Source organism: Vicia villosa, linkage group LG3 (assembly GCF_029867415.1).
Source record: "Vicia villosa cultivar HV-30 ecotype Madison, WI linkage group LG3, Vvil1.0, whole genome shotgun sequence".
NCBI classification, from domain to species: Eukaryota; Viridiplantae; Streptophyta; class Magnoliopsida; order Fabales; family Fabaceae; genus Vicia; species Vicia villosa.
Window position 1 is genome coordinate 78156040 of NC_081182.1, and position 20927 is coordinate 78176966.

At 31.8% G+C, this 20927-nt stretch overlaps 1 protein-coding gene across 2 annotated transcripts; it reads right to left on the reverse strand.

The window, feature by feature from the left end:
- Positions 1 to 6116: 6116 nt before the first annotated feature.
- LOC131661971 (uncharacterized) lies at positions 6117 to 12748 on the reverse strand. 2 transcript variants are annotated; one of them, XM_058931635.1, is made up of 12 exons: positions 12544 to 12748; positions 12339 to 12426; positions 11952 to 12245; positions 11624 to 11782; positions 10887 to 11027; positions 10687 to 10743; positions 10191 to 10329; positions 7323 to 7427; positions 7015 to 7211; positions 6843 to 6884; positions 6611 to 6734; positions 6117 to 6508 (listed from the first exon to the last, which is right to left on the reverse strand). In XM_058931635.1, the coding sequence occupies exons 1-12, from the start codon at positions 12660 to 12662 to the stop codon at positions 6504 to 6506; spliced, it is 1470 nt and encodes a 489-aa protein (XP_058787618.1). In that variant the 5' UTR covers positions 12663 to 12748; the 3' UTR covers positions 6117 to 6503. The 2 variants fall into 2 exon arrangements, with proteins under 2 accessions (XP_058787618.1, XP_058787617.1); XM_058931634.1 differs by having other exon boundaries at positions 6117 to 6734.
- Positions 12749 to 20927: the final 8179 nt, after the last annotated feature.

A 20927-nucleotide genomic window follows, 5' to 3' on the forward strand; every position in this document is an offset into this window, starting at 1 on the left:
ATTCCTCTATTTGGGTTTGAATTATGTCAAGATACTAATTATTTTATTTGTATTGTATGGAAGGTAGAGAGTTATATTTATTGATATTATAATTGAATTCTACTTTTTTTTATGATTAATTAAGCATAATGATTGCTTTTAGATATTGAAAAACTTTGTCATCGAAAAATGTGTAACATCCAAAAAATAATGATTCTTTTTAATATTGTCAAATACTAAAGATATAGGCGTGTTAATATGAGTTAATGATGAAAAAGATAATTGAAGACATGTAAATCCAATTAAAATATTAGTTTAAACTTGGAAATGAAATTAATTTTGGTAGAAATGATTTTTTTTTTATTATGATAGTAGTTATTATAATAGTAGATGAATAATTTCTTAAAAAACAATAATAATTGCAAATACTAAAAAAGACTGATTAATTATTATCATTAAAACTGCATATTCACAATGACATTTTCTTAAATTTTTTTATAAAATGAATTTAGTCTTGTTGATACAACTAATATTACCTACCATTACCTATAAAATGAATTATTACCACCTAAACTCAATTACAACTAATTAAAAAAGACGATTAATTATTATCACCTACAGCTAATACCTACCTCTATTGGGTCATTTAATTTTTCAGCATGTGGATGAATGTATATAAGATCAATCTATTCTTTTGTCTAACAGATTCAGTTTAATCAATATAACTTCAAATAAAAAATATTAAAAGACAACATTGATTATGATAAAAAATAAATAAAATAATTAAATGATTATATTAAACAATAAAATTTTCCTTATAAAATTGATATGATTTCAGATGAATTGTTCCATATATTATTAAGGGTTTAATATTAAGCATTGCATTTGGTGTGAGTCATGCGTGATTAGAATAAAAGTTAATAATAATGGTAATTATATTGAAGGGTTTGAATTGATTTATTACAGCAATCAATTAATAGATTTATTATAAATGCTCTCATTTTTTGTGAGTATCATACGTTATTATAATAGTAAATGTCATAGTTAAAAATAAATATATTTTCTTTCCTTAAATAAATATTATAATTACAATTATTAAAACTTAAGATTTTAATTTGCATATATATATATATATATATATATATATATATATATATATATATATATATATATATATATATAAAATTAAGTTTTTATGTCAAATTACAAATATTGTTTTATAATTTATTAGTTATTATTATTATTGATGATCGATTTGATTATACCCTTCCTATCACAATATATAATAAATAAAATAAAGATAATAATAATTTGAAGGGTTGTGAATGTTTCCAAGAGAATAATTGCAAAATAACATTGAAATTGGTTTATGCACATGAAACGTGATGGAGAGCCGCCAAAAATACATTGGAAGTGGAATAGTTCAACATAATTTTTTTTTACTAATAATTTTTTCACGTGAATAACAATGAGTGTATCAATTGTAATTGGCCTAAATGTGATATTTCAAACTTCCCAATTATTAATAGTTATTGTATTTTATTATTACTAAAAAAGGAAAAATAATTAAAATCTAATTCATCCCATTTGAATAATCAAATGAAAGAACATCAAAAAAAATGACAAAAGCATCCAAATATTTCACTTGAAAAAAGAATGAATGTGATATTATTATTTTTAAGGAGATGAAGATAAATAAATATCAATAATAATCACGCATACACTTTTAAAATAGTGTAAATCATTATTGAGAAATCTCATTCTATTTGATACAAATTAAATAATTTATTCTCACAGTAATTATAAAAAAATGACTATAAAGTATTTTAAAAATAAATAAACAAATAATTATTAAATAATTTAGCTATAATATGGTTGAACATAAATATGCATTTAGTTTGATTTATTTTTTATTTGTATTCACAAATATAACTCAATTAAGATTAAAAATATAATATTTCTTTAACTATAAATTAGCGATATTTATAACTTAATTATCATTAAAAATATAATATTTCTTTACCTATAAATTAGTCATCTTTATAATTATACATTAATATTATAATCATTTATTTATTCTCATAAATTTGGATTTAGATTGAATTATTTTCTTATTTGTGTTCACAAATATATTTTTAACAAATAGAAAAACAACCGTAGTTGCAGAGATTAGAGAATAATAATGACCGGTTGAATCAATTTTGTCAATTTGAATTTTTAGGTTGTCACTGCATTGTTTAATATAGTGGTTGTCTATTCAACTCTCATTAAAGTTGTAATGATGCATGTTGCTTGGAATACGTAAGAGTTTTTTGAGTGCAACATTGTTTGCTCTGTAAACCGTGTAATTTTATGGAAATAATGGAAAGAATCAATTAAAATTGGATGTATTAATTGTGTTGTTTTTAATAATGATTATGTATTAGTTAGGATAATAATGTATTTTTTGGTGGTAATTACTTTTTATATATTAAAGTAGAAAATTAAATGATATTTATTGGAAAGAGAAAGGGAATAAGAATTTATTATAATTAATAATTAATTCACATTTATTGGAAAAAGAATAAGTGATTAAAAAAAAGGAAATATAAGAATCGCTCATTAAGATTAACAAATTTATATTATCATTCAAACTTTATGTATTCACCAATCATAATTATTTCATTTTTTTATAAAAAAAAGTATTTATGTAATTTTTTAATGTTAATATTTTATAATAAAACGTTTAAGTATATACTTTGTATATGCTTGATATTTATAGAATGGAACAACATGCTTACAAAGTAAATCTTAATCATGTCTTTAAATAAATAATATTGCAGAGAAAAATAAATAATCATATTAAAAAATAATAAAACTTATGTTTTTTTTTTCATGTGAAAAGTTAAACAGGTGCAATCAAAAAATAATGGAAAAAAAATTACTTTCATGTGAAGAGTAGTAAATTTATTTTTTCATGTGAAGAGCAGTAAGTTTATTTTTTCCATTATTAAACTTCTACAATACACTTAATTATCATCAAATGATATATCTATTTTTGTTCGTTGTGCTAATAAATAAATATGCATTATTTACAAACGAATAATAATGTTGGAATGAATTTTAAAAATGACAACTAAAAATTCAATTTTTTCTCCAAAACAATTAAAATGAAGTGTACAATTAATTTATTCTAAAAAAACCTCTTTCATGACCTCACAGTAGTTATTTCCAACCATAGTGTATTCGCATCGTTCCACTTAAAAATTAAATACTTTTTAATTTTATTGAATGCATATACATCCCTTGAAATTTTGTAATGGTTATTCCATTCTTAATTTGATAATTTAGGAAAAAATAAATACAGTAGTAGATAAAAGGGATGAAAATAAAAAAAAATCGATTATTATTGAAGTTGGTAACTAAATTAATAGTAAGCAGATTTCCTTGAATATCATAATGGTGTAGTGCTTTCATTGTTTCTGCAATAACAAAAGTCACTTCATTAGAACATTCCATGTATTCATACACCCTTGCAAATTTGAACGATTTCAAAACTGGGCAAGAACGTCCAAGAACTTCAAGAGAACTCTTCCATAGGTTGCATATTGAAATGTCCAACTTCAAGAGAACTCTTCTATAGATTGCACATTAAAATGTCCATCTCCTCTAACAGTGGAAGTTTTCTCACAACTTCACTGAAGCTTTATTTGAAATTCGATGGCAATTTGCAAGATGCATGCATCTTATATTGACACTGTAAAAATTTAGAATTAAAGATTAAAAAATGAATGAAGAAAACAATATGACATATTTACAAACATATGACATATTTAAAGATTGAAGACATAGTGATGAAACATTTCCAAATATTCCATTCTGCTCCATACACGATACAGTAAAATCTCCAAATGCTAGATACAGTAACATATAAAATGATTTCAAGTGTTTGCAAAGCATTATCACTGCGCATCCATGATAACCTACCTACCTTCTTCAAATGCTTGTTTGCATCAACGTCCATAGCAGGTGCAAATGCTCCTACACTCGAAAAGTTGGGATTTGAACCTGTCAATAATTTTTAAGACGATTTTTTAGATTCAAACAAAAAGTTATAATGAATATTGAAAGATGGAAGAGGAAAACAACGATTAATCAAAAAACAGAAAAAAAAACGATATCAAACAACAAAGATGAAGGAACATGTAATAGATTTTAAAAAACATAAGTATATCACAGATGGGAATATTGTAAGATGCAGAGGAAAACGCTATCAAACAAAGAAGAACGATTTTAAAAGAAAAATCATAAACAAAAATTAATGAGAGATGCATTATGCAGTTATTGTAGTTTAGGGTTTATTGGTTGATATCAAAAGCCATAATATATAGATTAATGAGAGAAAATTGAAGGGTTTCTCAGAAATCAAAGAGGAGAAGTGTGGAGGTGGTTTTGCTGTATTCCAAGAAAGATTGCACAATTCCAAAAAAACTTTTTCACGTTATAATGATGGTAAAACAAAAAAAGGGATAATTGAAAGGTTACCAAATGATTAAAAAATTTATTTATTAATTAAAGTATTAAAGGAGATGCAATTACATCTATGTCCCCGTTTATCACCCTCAAATTGGAGATTAGAGGGATAATTATAGAATTTCATATGCCTTCTACTTTATTATATTAAAAGTAGATAGATCGTCAATCTCTATTCAAATCACCTTTATGATCAAATGACTGTCAACCACTATTCAAATCGCCCTGTTATGATCACCTTAATCACCTCTGACCACTGCCAACTAACCATCACTGACCATATGATCATCTTAATCACCTTTGACCACTGCCAACTAACCATCACTGACCACCACTTACAGTGTGTTTGGTTTGAGAGAGATACATGCGAGAGAAATAACAACGAGAGAGACGCGAGAAATGAGAATTTCTTCTGCTTGGAGCATCAATGAAACACTGAAGAGTGACAAAATTATGATGGACTCTACCACCTTTTTGTTTCTTCGCAAATCAGCAAAGAAAGTTGCATAATCTGCATTCTTCTAGCCTTTTCCATTTGTACCCTTTGTTTTTTAATTACAAAGTTCATTGTCATTGGTTTTACATTGGCGAATAGTTAGTAAACATTTATTTTCAGTTTTATAATAATAATAATAGCAGCAACTAAATTAAATGAATGGCTAAATAATAATTATAAAATTTATAAAACATGAGAATAAATTGTAGAATAAATTAATGGTTGGAATAATTAAATTATGAATTAATTATTTTATAATAAAATAATTAAATTATTAATTAATTAATTTACAATAAAATAATTAAATTATTAATTAATTAATTAATTTACATTAAAATATATGAATACAGTAAATTAGTTATGGGTTTAAATAATTTAAATAAAAAATATAATTGATTAATATTTTATTTGATAATTTTCATAAGGTCATTTTTGTCATTTACAAATTTATGCTACTTCTCTCTTCTCTATTTCTCTTTTCTTTCTACTATACCAAACAATAACACAAATCTACTCTTTTTCTTATCTATTTCTCTCTTCTTTTATTCTCTCTTTTCTTTTTCTCTCTTCACAACTTCTTCTCATGGCCAAACAAAGCATTAAACTACTATCTTGAACATCACCGACCACTACTCCGACTTCATCTTAATAAATCACGCAACTGTGACTACTTTCACGTTTTTCATAAATAATAAATAATAGAATTAAACAACTAAGCAATTGAAGTACCTCATCTTTGAAAAGTATCAGTACCGGAAACAGATTTAAAACATTGTTTGATTAATTGGGGTCTTATAAGTTGATAGATACTCATTTGGTCAGTGATGTTTTTCGATCTAAACATGGCATTCAAATATGTAATGTTTGGCTTGGTCTACATATGATTTATTCTTGGTTCATATGTTCTTTATATAGCAGCAACCTGTCATAAACTAGTACCAAAATATGAATAATAATACAACATAAACAGAATTTTACAGACTACACTAAAGAAAACCGATAAATCACACAAGAATTAAGAGATAGTATACTCATTCAAAAACTAGTTTAGTCTGTCCCTGTAATCATTCAAAAACTATCCCGTAATCAGTTTTCCATGACCGCCCATAATTAGAAGTCTAACACAATCTTTCTCGTTAGATCATAATATCATCATTCATCTAAAACTGCTACACAATCATTTCAACATACACAAAAGCTGGGTCATTACAAGAAATCAAAAGATCACTGCTTAAGTATCTACTATACCAAAAGAAAAATACTGAAATTCATATGAAACGGCAAATGTGAGATACATGAAACATCGACCTACATCATATGTGTAAAGTGCTGAGATTAAAACTCTAACGGTAAAAGGGAAACTGATATCTAGAACTCTTCTTTCCATGACCAGAACTCTCCAGTGTTACAAGCTACAGAAAATAGAAGAGGGTGGCTTGAACACCAAGCTTAAGATAGCAAAGGCATTCTTGTACTGGCATTCAAATCGATGTTCTCTGCTAGAAGGAAGTGGGGCTTAGCCTACAATTTGTTAAGTGGAACGGCCAAAAAAAGAACGTCAGAATTGAACTCGGGCTCCTTTCCAGAAAACAAACTAAAATTCATCTTTGGGGTACTTGTCACCTTTCCCTAGTTGAAAAGGCCACTGAAGTATTTGGAATATCTTGCTGCCCGAGGGCTTCGGCTCTAGCTTTGCATTACAGACAGTATCATAGTCATGCTTCCGATGAGGAGCAACTATTTTTTCCTGTGATGAAAAATCAGTAATAAAAATAATGGCATATTAAAAAAAATGTTACCAAATTAATCTTGCACACTGATCATTTTGTGTAATAGAGTGGGATCACAGTCTCACCTTGAATACTTCAAATGGACAGAAATCAGAACCATGACAACCCTGTAATCAATAACACGTCAAAATTGTGTTATTGATGCACAACGGCCTAATACAGTTTTAAACAATCAAGAGTAAAACTCAACAACCTCTGAACCATATGCATAAGCTTCATAAGAAATCAAAAGCTTACCGGCATTGGAATGGGGTGTTCATTGTGCAACACTTGCACAAAGTGCTTGCTTCTAGCTCTGTCGGGCGCAGGACAACTATACAGGACTAGCATGTTGTTACCAGCAAAAGGAGCCACGGTGCTACCCCTCCATTTTCTTTTCTGTGGAGGCTTTGGAGGAAACGCCAAAGGTGTTTCCTTCTGGATTTTGTCAAACTCTGTAAAAAGAGAATACTCGTAATCATAAACATACTCTACCACTACTTTGCAATGAAACCAAAATAGAAATAGATAAAAAGTTATTCAAGAAAAGAGTATAAAAGCCTCACCAGACCCTTCAAGAAATAAACCAAGCAGGCATGAGAATGGGACTATGGTTTCTGCATGTGCAAACCGAAGTCTTGCCTTTTCAAAGCTGCCAGGCACGTGTTTTTCTACAGAAGCAATAAAGAAAATGGAAATGAGACAGTGGTTCATAATGCCACTTATTCAAGATGCAGCCTCCAAAAGGAAAAACAATCAATACTGAAGTAATACTAATTCTACTTATTAATTCTGAACTAAGTAGGATTTCAACCCATACACATTGACAAAATGTTACATACCAATAGTGACAAAGGAAAAAAGGCTCAGCAAAACAAATGATTAACATATGGAGCTAAACCAACAAGGGAAGGCAGGAAAGTAAATTGTATCAGGCGGCATGAGAAGAGTGCCCAGGGACTCAGATTATAAAAAATTCGTGTAAAATCTTTCTGGACTCCTCTCCCCCTCCTCTCCTTACTCCTCTCTTCCTCTTCTCCTTCTACATCCTCTCTGAATCAGGATTCTCCTTTACCTCTCTTTATCCTTCTCAGAATTTGTGTTTAGGTTTATGCAGTTTCATCATAAGCTTATATATACTGCAAATGTGACCATCTTTTACGGCAACGGGTACAACAGAAACTTTCATACTTTCAATTATGTCAGCTACAGTTATCTTTTTCATTTTGTCCACAAGGAGGATAGTATTTTCCATAGATTTATTGGATCTCAGAGGGCATAACATAAAGGGAGTCTTGATGCTATCTGAGGCTGCCACCACAATTTCGTGCAAACGAGGAATTCCAAGAGTCACATTCATTTCACCTCGACCAGCAAGATGGAAAGTATTCAAAGTCATCTGCGTTGATAGTTCTCCCACAGATTGAGAAGCTAACACACCAACTGGTTCACCCGGTTCAGCAACACGTAAGACGTACTTGTGCTCCATCAACTGTAGGAAATTTTGTTTCAATGAACGGGAATTTCTCTGGTTTGAAGAGAAATCACGAATGAAGTTTTCTGCTTTTCCTTTAAGGGCACCAGACAACTTGTTGATCTAAGGACTGGATTTATCTAGCTGACGGCAACAGTTGCTTTAAACCAATTATTTATCCCTTCTCGATAATAGAGAATATGATGAATCCTGCTCCTATTTCATACTAATAGCCTAGATTTAATTTTCAGTTATATCTTAGGATATGAAAGATCAGCACTATCTTAGAATAAGTAAGGTCAGCCTTAATTTAATAGAATAAGAAAGGTCATCCTTAAATGTAGAACTTGAATGTTCAACTCTTCTTGTATAAATAGAGCATCATGCTCCATTCCAAATCAATCAAAAACAAATTCACATTATATAAATTTTTTAATCTATTATATAATGTGAATTTGTTTTTATTGATTTGGAATGGAGCAAGATGCTCTATTTATACAAGAAAAGTTGAACATTCAAGTTTTACATTTAAGGATGACCTTTCTTATTCTATTAAATTAAGACTGACGTTATTTATTCTATGATAGTGCTGATCTTTAATATCCTAAGATATAACTGAAAATTAAGTCTATGCTATTAATGTGATATAGGAGTAGGATTCATCATATTCTCTATTACTCGACCAGCCATACAATGAAAGTAATATTCCTGTGGACGAAGAGTGTAAGAAACCGATCAATAATGAACCCTCCTGTCCTGGGAAACAATCCCATGATGGAAAGCACGGTAAGGTCTTGCCAAAAACCATATGTGGGATTCGTTTTCCTTCAAACTCTTGATGGCCAAGATGAGAAGATATCTGCTGGAAGTTGACCATACTTCCCTTAGCTCCAGATGTAGTCATAAGAGAAATCCAATTTTGTCTTGAAGGTTTTAATATTCCTTAAGATAGTAGCTCCTTCAATTCCCCTGAGCGATTACTTATCATCTTCCTAGCTAAGTATGTTAAGGCTGCTTCTCCATTACTGCATGTTTTTTTCTCAACATTCAACTGCATTGTGATCAGTGTTGTCAATGGTGGATGGCAGTTCATGGCGGAGAGCCAAAATCCCGCCATACCGTCCATTTTGCGGCGCCATTATTGCGGATTATGGTGGAAAAACCCACAATAGCGGCCGATATTTACCATTGCGGGCGGCGAGCCCAAAAACCGCCATGTATAACCACCATAGCGGCCATGGTGGTACAATTTGATAACACTGTGATCGGATCAATATGATCATTTTCCATGATTCCAATGAATTCATGATAAATAATGTCACCAATTTCCTCGCAGCTATCAAGTTGATTTATTCTTTCACTACCCTTTCCTTCTGTTATCAGAAGATCATCAACCCCACATGTGAACCCGTGCATTTTGGCATCAAACGCATCTACTTTTGACCTAACATTATTAGTGAAAAGATTAGCTCTCAAGATTGTGTTATCGGGGGACTAGTTTTTTCAGTACTGCTCACTATGCCTCTTTTGGAGATTGTTTGAACCAATAAAACATCTGCACAGGTTATTCTTGATCTGATTACAGTTGGTAAAGTCATAAAAAAAGTCTTTTGTTTGATTGGTAACTGCACTGGCTTCGTCATGAACAGAATGCCATGAACAGAATGTTCTTCCCATATGCACAATGTGCCCATTTATTGGTCAATTTAGGCGTTGATGCTTTCAGAATCCATTATAGGCCACCCACCATTTATATCCACGCACCAAGTTCAATAGTATTGGGCATGAGGGAGTGTGTTATAGAGTCTCAAGTCGGATGAGATATGACTTGAAAATAAGTTTATAAGTGGGGCAATCCTCATTTTACAAGTCGGTTTTGTATGATTGAGTTAGGCCCAACCCAAATTCTAAGAAAATGATATGACATGCAAGAACTTAAATATTAAAAATGCTAAACTACCTTCTTTAGCTAAGATAGCTTGCTCCATGGATTGAACAACATCTTCAAGTAGTGGCATCCCCATTCTATAATTTATTGATTTACCATAACCCTTTAGAATATACATTTCCAAGTCATCTGTCCACTCCAGCAATGTAATCTATGTACACAAAATTTAGCATTATATAAGCATGTAACATGCAATTGTATTGCAAAAAAAAAACAGCCGCAGATCTTGATTATTTGTGTGAGAGCTAAACGAGTTTTTTGAGTATACTCAACAACAATAACTTTCTTAGCATTCAGCATGAAAAACGTCATATTCAGTTTCTTTGCGGTCAGTTAACATATTATAGAAATATCATATCAAGGAGCCAAAACTTGGTTCTTGTATATCATAACGTGGTCTGACATATTTTAATTTTTTACTTTATTTAAATATTTCCAAGCAAATAAAAAGGAAAAAGTCAAAGGTTAGATCAAATATCAAATCACAACATCTTAACCATAAAAGTACCTCAGATGGGCTGAAAAGACTACAAGCTTGATCAGTTATATCCAACAAGGATGCTTCCTGTCAAAATAACCACAAATTGAACAACTGGAAACAGAAACAAAAATAACTAATCTCTGTGACACTAAAGAATGAATATGTCTGAACTTAAAGAAACACACAAGGAAAATCAAAAGAAGCTGGGAATAAAGAAATATTATCACCTCTTTACATAAGAACCAGAGAGATGCTGTAAGCTGTCTTGTAAAATTCAGCCCATAACGCCCAACTAATGCAGATGTAATCTCATCCAAGATAGGTTCCTTAAGTTTATCAACTGCAGGCTCCTGCTTTTTCCTGAAATCCTGCTCTCATAACAAAAGAAATCATATAACCATAAAAAAAAAAGTCAGGAAATAAACAAGAGAGACTACTTTTTTTGTTAGGAAACATACAATACCTTTAAGAAGACTACTGAAGATCACAAAATGTTCAATTTATATAAATAGAGTTAACATATGTATGAATATTAAGTATAGCCTCTTTAAACACAAAATTGCTTTCATATTCAATGGATTAAGGCCTACATTAGAAAAATATATTGATTTCAACTAAATTTGTTAATCTCCGTAGTAACGGTGCGACAGGACAAAACTGTAAGCAGAAAGCATGTAACAGAAAAATGGAAGCAAATTTATCACAGAAAGGAACACAGAAACATGATTTTCCTGACTGGCCGTTAAAAACAATCTAAAATATACACCCAGTAGAAAAGGTGCCACGTGCAGCTTGGGTGACTGTATATAACATAATAATGTATTGAAGCATAATTGTAAATACATTAAAATGCATGAAATTGGCTAATCTATTTTCAGATTACATGTGATGTAACTGAGTCAGATAAACATGAACTTATGCATTGGAAATCCTCCTGAGAAATCAACAATGGCTACAATATTACCTTGTAGTTATGACAACATTCATGAAATCTCAGCATAGTGTCACTAGCACGGTTTTCACTTATAACAGAAAAAGCTCTGTGCTGCCCAAGTCCAAGAGTTCCATTGCCACTGAAAAGACCCATTCCAAATGCCACAGCACTAGCTGATGCTCGGGGAATCTATTTTCCACACATAAGAAAGATGCATAAGTTTTTAAAATATCAAAAGACAAATTCATGTCTCAGTTTTGCAGTGGCACTGCAACTAATCATGACGTCTTAGTATTCATTAATTAATTCAGGAAGATAGACCAAATCTACCGAGAGAAAAAAATGAAGATAGACTCACCTGAGTTGCCTTTATAGGATATATGTCCGGATGGTAATCCTCATCAAACAAACTAGGAAACCTATCTCGAATCCTGATTCCAAGAGCATATAATTCCTCCTCTCCTAATCTAACCAACTCTCCCCCCTTAAGCTTTCCTTGCCATGGAGATTTCCATCCATTTATCCACGACGGAACTTTCTCCGAAGACAAATGTCTCTCTTTCGCATCCCTTACAAGAACTTCCAGATGGCCCGACAAATCGTCCAACTGCTTTATTCTTTTCTTCGTTGGAGAACGGGTCCCATGCCTTGCCTGGCAATTGGCAACGTAACATAGCATTATCAATTATCACACTCTTCTATTGAGTCAATGAAATAACTAACCCTAAACTGTTAAGAAAATTACCACTAGGTTTAAATGTATTGGAGTGCATCCTTCAGGAATTTTAGAAGGAATGAAGTTCTTGTCAGTAATGTCTTTCACAACACCGTATCTAGAAAATTAACAAGTGCTAATCAATCTCAATAGGTTTTCAAAAAATTGATATGGCACGCATCACATACACAAATACATGCTAAATTCTCATCAAATTCACATGAAAGAGAGAAACCTGGAGACAGTAGAGAGATGTTTGCGAACATCAAAAGGTTCTTCTTCAGCGTTTGAGAAGTGAAAAACTGAAAGGAACGATATTAGTAGAACAAGAGTTATTGTTTTCGCGATTTTCATTTTCTCTACACCAAACTTGTATCTGCAGAACCGAAAAGGTAATTATACTCTCATTGTTACGGTTCCACGTTTTCTTGCTCAACCGGCAAAAATAAAAAAGTAAAGTTAAATTAACGATGACGTCATTTCGTTAAAGACGAGAAGATGACTGGTTGTTTTCATGGGCCAGGTCGAGTCGACATAGGCTCGGTTATGGGCCTAAGACCCATGGCCCAAAAGGTAAATGCCAATAAATTAAGTATTTAATTTATCACCCCAGAGTTGATCCTGGCACCCCAAATCGAAGGAAAAGACCATAATAATTTTATCCAAAGTTTCTACTATTTTCTGAATTCACGTTCAAGAACCGAATATTTTGAATCTCTAGAATGATATTGGAAATTCCACGCTCATACCGAAAATTCTTCAGAAAAAGTAAGTAGAATACCAGAAAAGTGGGAATTTATGGAAGAATTTCACAAAAATTTCAGAATTTTCGTGAGAAATTATCGAAAATTGTGAAAATTATGGTATTTCTTATTGTAAATTTTAAAATTCCAGGTATCTTTTAAGGTTATGTTTTCAAAAATCTTGAAATTTACAGCAGTTCAATTTTTTTTAAATGAATTCCAGAAATTTCATAATTTCAGGTACATTCTTCTTTCATTAATTTTTTGTCGTTTTTCCATTTTTTTACAGTGAGGACAAACGGGAAGGACGGGTCCATTGGAGGCAGGTTGACCGATAGAGAGGAAGCTCGGGCCAGGGCTGTTGAGATAGAGGCTTCCCAACTACGGACTTAACAAGTTGCTCTGACTGGTTCTCACTGAAAATGAATGGTAGAGTAGGCGCACGGCCAATTCCGCGCACCTCGGCGCCGAGCTAATAGAGTTTTTGTTGTTGTTGTCGTGCCTGTTGTTGATGAGGTACCTCTTGTTAATGTTGTTGTTGCTGAGGTTGTTGTTAAAGAGGCACGTGTGCCAGCCGAGCAGGTTTTTATTGCTGATGAGGTGCCTCTCATACCTCATGTTGTCGATAATGATACTCATACTGATATAGACGCTACGACTCGTGCTTCTACAGAGGAATCTGTTCACACAGGTGGAGCCTTCCCAATAGGGCCTAGTGGTCGATTTGTGCTCATAGAGTATGTTATCCATGTCGCATACATAGTATGGAAGGGAGAAGTACATATGTTATATTTTTAATTGTAAAATATTTATTATGGTTCGGTGATGTGTTGAAAGTTTACTCATAATTTTTTTAACTTTGTTTTCTACAGGAACGTCTGACGCTGAAGGTTGCATCCAACGGTTCGAAGTTGAACTTCCCACTGAGTCTGATGTATGAGCAGGTCAGGCGTATTGTTTCTGATTTTAGTCTCCTAGAGTTCGCCGACTTCTCATTGATCATACTCGACGCTTCACTTTTATCTACTTTTGTTAAGCGGTGGCACAAGGAGACATCTTTTTGTCATCTTCCATTCAGTAGCCTAGAGGCTCCATGTTAGGCTTGGGGAGTAGCCACATTGTCCATGCTTTATACAACACTTGGAGTTACCAATGTGCTTGAGACCAAACAACTTACTGGTTATTTTAGTCTGTTGCAGGTATACGAGCATTTCTTAATTATTCTTATTTAACTATTATTTGTGACATCAATTAAGTTTTATTTCTCCAGTGCTGGTACGAGCATTTCCCCAAAATTTGTGATATGAGGGTGCAACATGCCCCAGAAGATGCCCCACGGGCAATGAGATGGAAGGCGAGGCAAGCACATCCAGGTGGTGTTGGAGTACAAGAGGAGGCTTGATGCTCTAACAGTAAATGATGTCATATGAACATCGTACACAACTCATCGGGACCACCGTGCATTTGACGACTCTTTCTTATATTTAGGTCATATATGAGGTGGGAGACCTTGGTGGCTAGACACTTTCCTAAGAAGTGTCTGCAACAGTATGGTTATGTCTAGGGCATCCCTCGACTATATCCGGAGGCTTCATTTGGGGGCATTAAGAAATGGTTTCAGAGTAACATCATCAGCTCTGCTTGTGCCATTAAGGCTAGCGCAATGAGGGTTTAACACCATTCATAGTGTGAGGATGGTTACTTAGAGTGGTATCTCACTATATCACACCCTCACATTATACCACCTACTATAGGGTCTTTCGATGCTGGGTGCTCGGGTTTCTGATGGTGAGGTACAAGCTGACCATGTGCCACCACCACCACTTCCACTAGGAACAGATGATCAAGAGCGCCTCTTGTTAATCGTTATTATTGTGGATAATCTCATGGGTTTGAGAAACCCTCATGGTGAGGTTTTTACAGGATTATCCTGACTAGCGCACATAGCCCGTGGGGGCATATTTAGTTTTTTATTTGATAGTTGTATTATTTGTAAATTCTGCGGCTCAAAATACTTATCATTGTTCTTTTTATTGCATAATATTTTGGCTATTACATGTTTTGATTCGAAGATGAACATAACATAAAACAGTATAACAAACATAAATTAAAAACAACTAAACATGAAAACCTAGGTACTACCAGAGGATTCTGAATGTTTCAACATCTTGATTAAGTTGTCAACAAATCTAGAAATTTGCGCATCAAACTCGATCGGTCCCTTAGTTATCTTATGGCGAAATGATTTCCACATGGTTATCACATCTTTATTGGTCTTCAACTCAATCATGTTGTACTTCACACTTCAATTGCTATCATCAAATCTTCCCAAAACTCGATCTTTGTCACCCTTTTGTTATCTTTATCAGGCAGGAATTTATTCAACTTGTCTGTTAAGTTAGCGAGAGACGTGACGCCATCTGAAAGCTTGAACTCAATATGAGGATTGTCTCCGGTGAAATGCACTTATGCCTTAATCAGAAATTGAGGAAGAGACATTTTTTGAGATGTCTTTCTCTATAACATATGCCTATTTATAAAACTTTGGGTTCATTCTAGACAACACAAAATTGTCGGTGAAATCATAATCCTACAAAACTGTCGGCAAAATTTTGATCGTTAAAAATTTTTAAGCCAATACACTACTGGAAATTTCACCCTTCAACTAAATTTCTAGTACAAAATGGTAGATTTTAAAAATTTTGAAAAAAATTATAACTTACCAGAAATTTCAAATGAACTACCAGAAAAGAATTCTTATTTTTATATGGTGGAGATGAGTATACGACAACAGTTGGCTCCAGAAGATAGAGGAAAAAGAACTTATTTGCCTCCTGCATGTCATGCTCTATCTAAAAAGAAAAAGGAAATTTTTGCGAGTGTTTGTATGGTATCAAAGTTTCCCAAGGTTACTCATAAAACATCAAGAAACTTGTATCAATGAATGATCTCAAGTTAATTGGCTAAAAATCTCAAGATTGTCATATCTTGATACAACAACTTCTACTAGTGGGTATCCGTGGCATCCTTTCAAAAAATGTAATAATAAATATAACCAAACTGTGCTTATTCTTCAATGTTATATGTAATAAAATTCTTAATTTCAAAAAATTAGATGAATTAAAAGATGAGGTTGCAATAATCTTGTGTTAATTGGAGATGTATTTTCCTCCATCATTTTTTGACGTCATGGTTTACTTACTTGTTTATCTAGTCAGAGAAATCAAATTTTATGGTCTAATTTATTTAAGGTGGATGTATCTAATAGAGCGATACATGAAGATCTTTAAAGGATATATGAAGAATCACCAGACCGGAAGCTTTAATCGTTGAAAGGTATATCATAGAAGAAGTTGTTATGTTTTGTTCAAACTATTTATTGGAAAGAGATTCTATAAGAATTCCAAAGTCTCGTCATGCTGACAGATTTGGAGGTAGAGTTACTCAAGGTTTAAATTTTAAGTCAATGGATTAAGATGTAGTTATTGAAGTACATTTCTATATATTGAATAATCTTAGCGACATTGAACCATACATAGATGCTCATAAAACAATTATAAAGAAAAATATCCCTGACTGAATGACAAGTGGTTATTGACACAACATAACAAGAAATTCATAAGTTGGTTTAATAAGAGGAATTCTAATGATGATAGTGCATCCAAGATAATTAAATGTTTGTCGTACATGCTAAAATTTAATGTGATGACTTGGACGACATATGACATTTCTAATTTTTCTTTTATACAAAAGCAAAAGATGATCGTAGTACAATGCAAAATAGTGGAGTTATGGTTGAGGCCGAATCCATGTATTTCTCTAGTTTGAAAGATAAGAATTATTTTTGGCAACTAACGCGTTCTTTGGTGTCATCGAAGAGATTTTGGAGATTGATTATGTTATTTTCAAAGTCCTTTTATTTAAATGCAAGTGAATTCTCAATAACAATGGTGTACAAACTGATGAGTTAGGATTCACACGGGTTGACCTTGGTAAGAAAACTTCTATGACCAAACCATTCATCATGACTACTCAAGCAAAACAAGTTTTTTATGTGACAGACCATTCAGACTTATCAAGGAGATGATCAATTTTTCTTCAAGGAAAATACATTCCTCGTAGTGATGAAAATTGTGGTATTCCTTCCACTCATTCTTACACAACACAAGTGTTACTTCATATGAAAAAGTTGATAGAGATGATGTGCATGTTATTCGTAACGATCATCAAGAAGGTATGTGGGAAAATTAACAGGTATTTTAGATTCTTCATTCATAAATTATTGTAAGTTATAATTTCTAAGGTTAATTCTAACAAGTATTATTATTTGAAATTATAGGTGTTTAAAGTTAAGACACCATAATTACTATAACGGTTAATAGACTATGGTTGTAAAGTACACACTTACAATCACTCTCAACCTCACAATAGTTAGTCACCCGTGATGATATCCATTTATCAACGATTGTAAAACGTGTTTTTCGTAACAGTGATATGTACCAAAAATTTAGACTAATTTTTTATATAACTACTCTACTTCTTTTTCATTTGCATTATTCAATTAAAAAACATAGATATTAAAGATATGTCAGTTTAACTGTAAGAATTTAATTTTATATTTAAGAAAACAATTTAAATTTAATCTAAGACATTTGCTTAAAACGTTTTATACTAGGTTTCAAGATATATGATGTAAAAAATATTTATTAAAAATAGACTAATTTAGGAAAAATATGAAAATTATATACCAAAAAATTACAGGAAATCCACCTTGATTACGCTAAAAAATAGTCTAATTTTTTAAGAAAGATAGAAAACATATTACATCGGACGCGCCTTGCAACTGATGTAAAAACCTATATTTTACATCAGGCCATTAAGAAAACTGATGTTAAAACCTGTATTTTACATCGGGCCATTAAGAAAACTGATGTTAAAACCTGTAATTTACATCGGGCCATTAAGGAAACCGATGTTAAATATTATAGTTATTTAAAAAAAATAGAATTAACCATGTATTTCACATCAGATATAACAGTCAACCGATGTGGTAGGTGTATTTTTTACATCGAGCTGCTGACCGATATAAAATATCTTTAATTTACTACATCACTTGACTTTACATGGAAATGTGTTTTTCGTCCGATGTAAAAAGTCTTTTCTACACTAGTATAAAACCGTTATAAAATAGCTATTAGTAATTTATAGTTACTAATGATAACATTTTCTTCATTTTTTAATTAAAAAAGATAAGAAGAATTAGGTGAGTACTTTTACTCCTTTAGAAAACAACTCTTTTGTTTTTTCTGGTTTTGTCATTAATAATTGAAATAATGCTTTGATTTTTTTGACACAAAGATGTTGGAAGAGATGAATTTTGAATTGAAACCTTTCATAAAACGAGTACTTTCTCCTGCACGTGAACGAGCTAGAAGGAGCTGATCCAACTTAAAACACTAAACCTCAAGAGTCATTTAATTTGACTATTTTCTGTATTATGATTGGAAGATTGTACTAGTACATTTTAAGGAAAGTTTCTCATGGAAGTGACAGAAAAAAAATCTTGGCGAAAAATTCAAACGAAACAATATGCCGCAATATAATTAATATCCATTTCATTTAAAGTAGATTAAAATAACGCAAGATGATTACTTGATTCATTTCATGATATATTTACAAAGTTATTGTTAGGAGAGTTTGCGCTTTGACATCGTAATGAACTAAGCCAGGGCCGTGGGCCAAATCACTAACACTAGGATTTTAGGTCTTAAAAGCTTGATTATTTAGTTATAAAAATATATAATTGTAGTTGAGTTGATAAAATTTTGACTTCTTTCTTTTGATGTTGAATTCAACTCTTAACAAACACAAAATTATTATTCAAAAATATATTTTAAAGGCCTTATTTTAAAATTTATTTTAGACTTCTAAACGGGTAGGACCAACCCTGAATAAAACTAAGAAAAAAACAAAATAAATAATTGTCACACACGTTGAAAGAACCAACAACAAGAATTATACAGAAAGACACGTAGAACATATGATACCTTACTCATTAGTTAGTTAGTCTATTTAGACATTATTTGAATTGCTTATTTACATATGTCTAAAATAAATAGGCTTTTATGTAGGCTATCAGGCTGACCAGACTTTCGAAAAAGTCAGACTCAAGCCTAAAAATAAGTCTACGACACGCTACATCCAGACTTAGGCGTCAATTTTTTTCACATGCTAAGTTTAGACTTGGCAAAGCCTAGCTCGGCCCAGCCTATTTTTACCCCTAATGCCAACGCACAGGTAGATGACTATTTAATTATTTTCTATATTTTTTCTACTAAAATATACATTTCAGACGAGGTGTGACTACTTATTTGTATATCTCTTATAAACCTTTCTTAACCATCATTATACTATATTTATTTATTATTTAAAACAACATTGCACAACCCGTGCAAACGCACGGGAATATGACTACTTAATTATTTCATTTACTTTTCTACTAAAATATACATTTTTGATAAATCAAGATTACTTAATTTGTATATTTATTATATGTATTTATTAATCATCGCTATATTATACTTATTTATTAATTATATCGACTTTGCGCGACCCGTGTGAACGCACAGGTCCTTTACTAGTTATAAAGAGAAATTCTTGCATGGAAATGGTCCTAAATCCATATTCTTAGGAACAACCAATAAGAAGAATTTTTTTTTTAATTTATTTAAATTTTAATTTATTTTTTAATTAGATTCATGAGGTGGTTGTGATTATGAATGAGAGAGAAAATTTTATATTTATTTTTAATTATTTGAAATTTTGTAATGGGTTGTGTGTAAAAGAACTTTTATGTCTGTGTCTACCTAAAAATTTTCCTATTATAAATATGGGTTTTTGCTTGCACTTAAGTGATATATTGAATACACTAATATATTCATATCTTCCGACGTTCTACTTGGTATCAAAGAGCTAATGTTCTTTAACCCCTTCTCCTTTAGAGTTTTTTTCTTTTGCTTTTCAGAAGTAGTCTTTCAATCGCTTTTGTTTTTCGTTTAAACTTTATTGTGTTACAATGGATAAATCAAAGGTTACTCTCCCAATTACCATAATTGTTGATGGTTCCAATGATAATCAGTGGACTCAAGCAATAAGCGGATTCTTGAAAGGTCGTCGACTTTGGCAATACGTGACAGACGATAAAAGTGTTCGACGAGAAGTTTCGGCGAAATATTAGAGGCTTATGCTAATAAATTAGAGGAATGGGACAACAAAAATTATCAAATCATTATTTTCAAATCATAATTCTAAATGGTGTTATGATTATGCCTGTTAGAACCACATGACATACGCATCTAGTTTATTTTCTTCCCTATTTAAAAATGACATTACTTGTTCCATTTATAATGCTGATGGATCTCTTATGAATGTAAACCACAAAGGTTCTATCTCCTTGTCTAGTTTAAGTCTACCTGACACATATCTCATTCCTCAATTAAATTTTAACCTTATCTCTGTTGGCACATCATGTGATCTTGGTTATGAGCTTACATTTTCTTCCTCTAGATGTCGTGTGCAGGATACACGGACGAGACAACTCATTGGTACTGGATGTAAGATCAGAAGGTTATTTGAGCTTATTCAGTTGCATGTTCCTCACGAGTCTAACATTTATGCCGCTTCCACATATTCATCCATTCAACTTTGGCATCACCGTCTTGCCCATAATTCTGTTAGCAAATTGCGTCCTCTATGTGGAACCTTGCTTTGCAGGTGATATGATTTTAACAAGAGCTTATAATGATTCATATTGGGTGAGTGACCCAGTTGATCGCAGGTCTACATCAGGGTTGTGCATGTGTTTTGGTCCCAACCT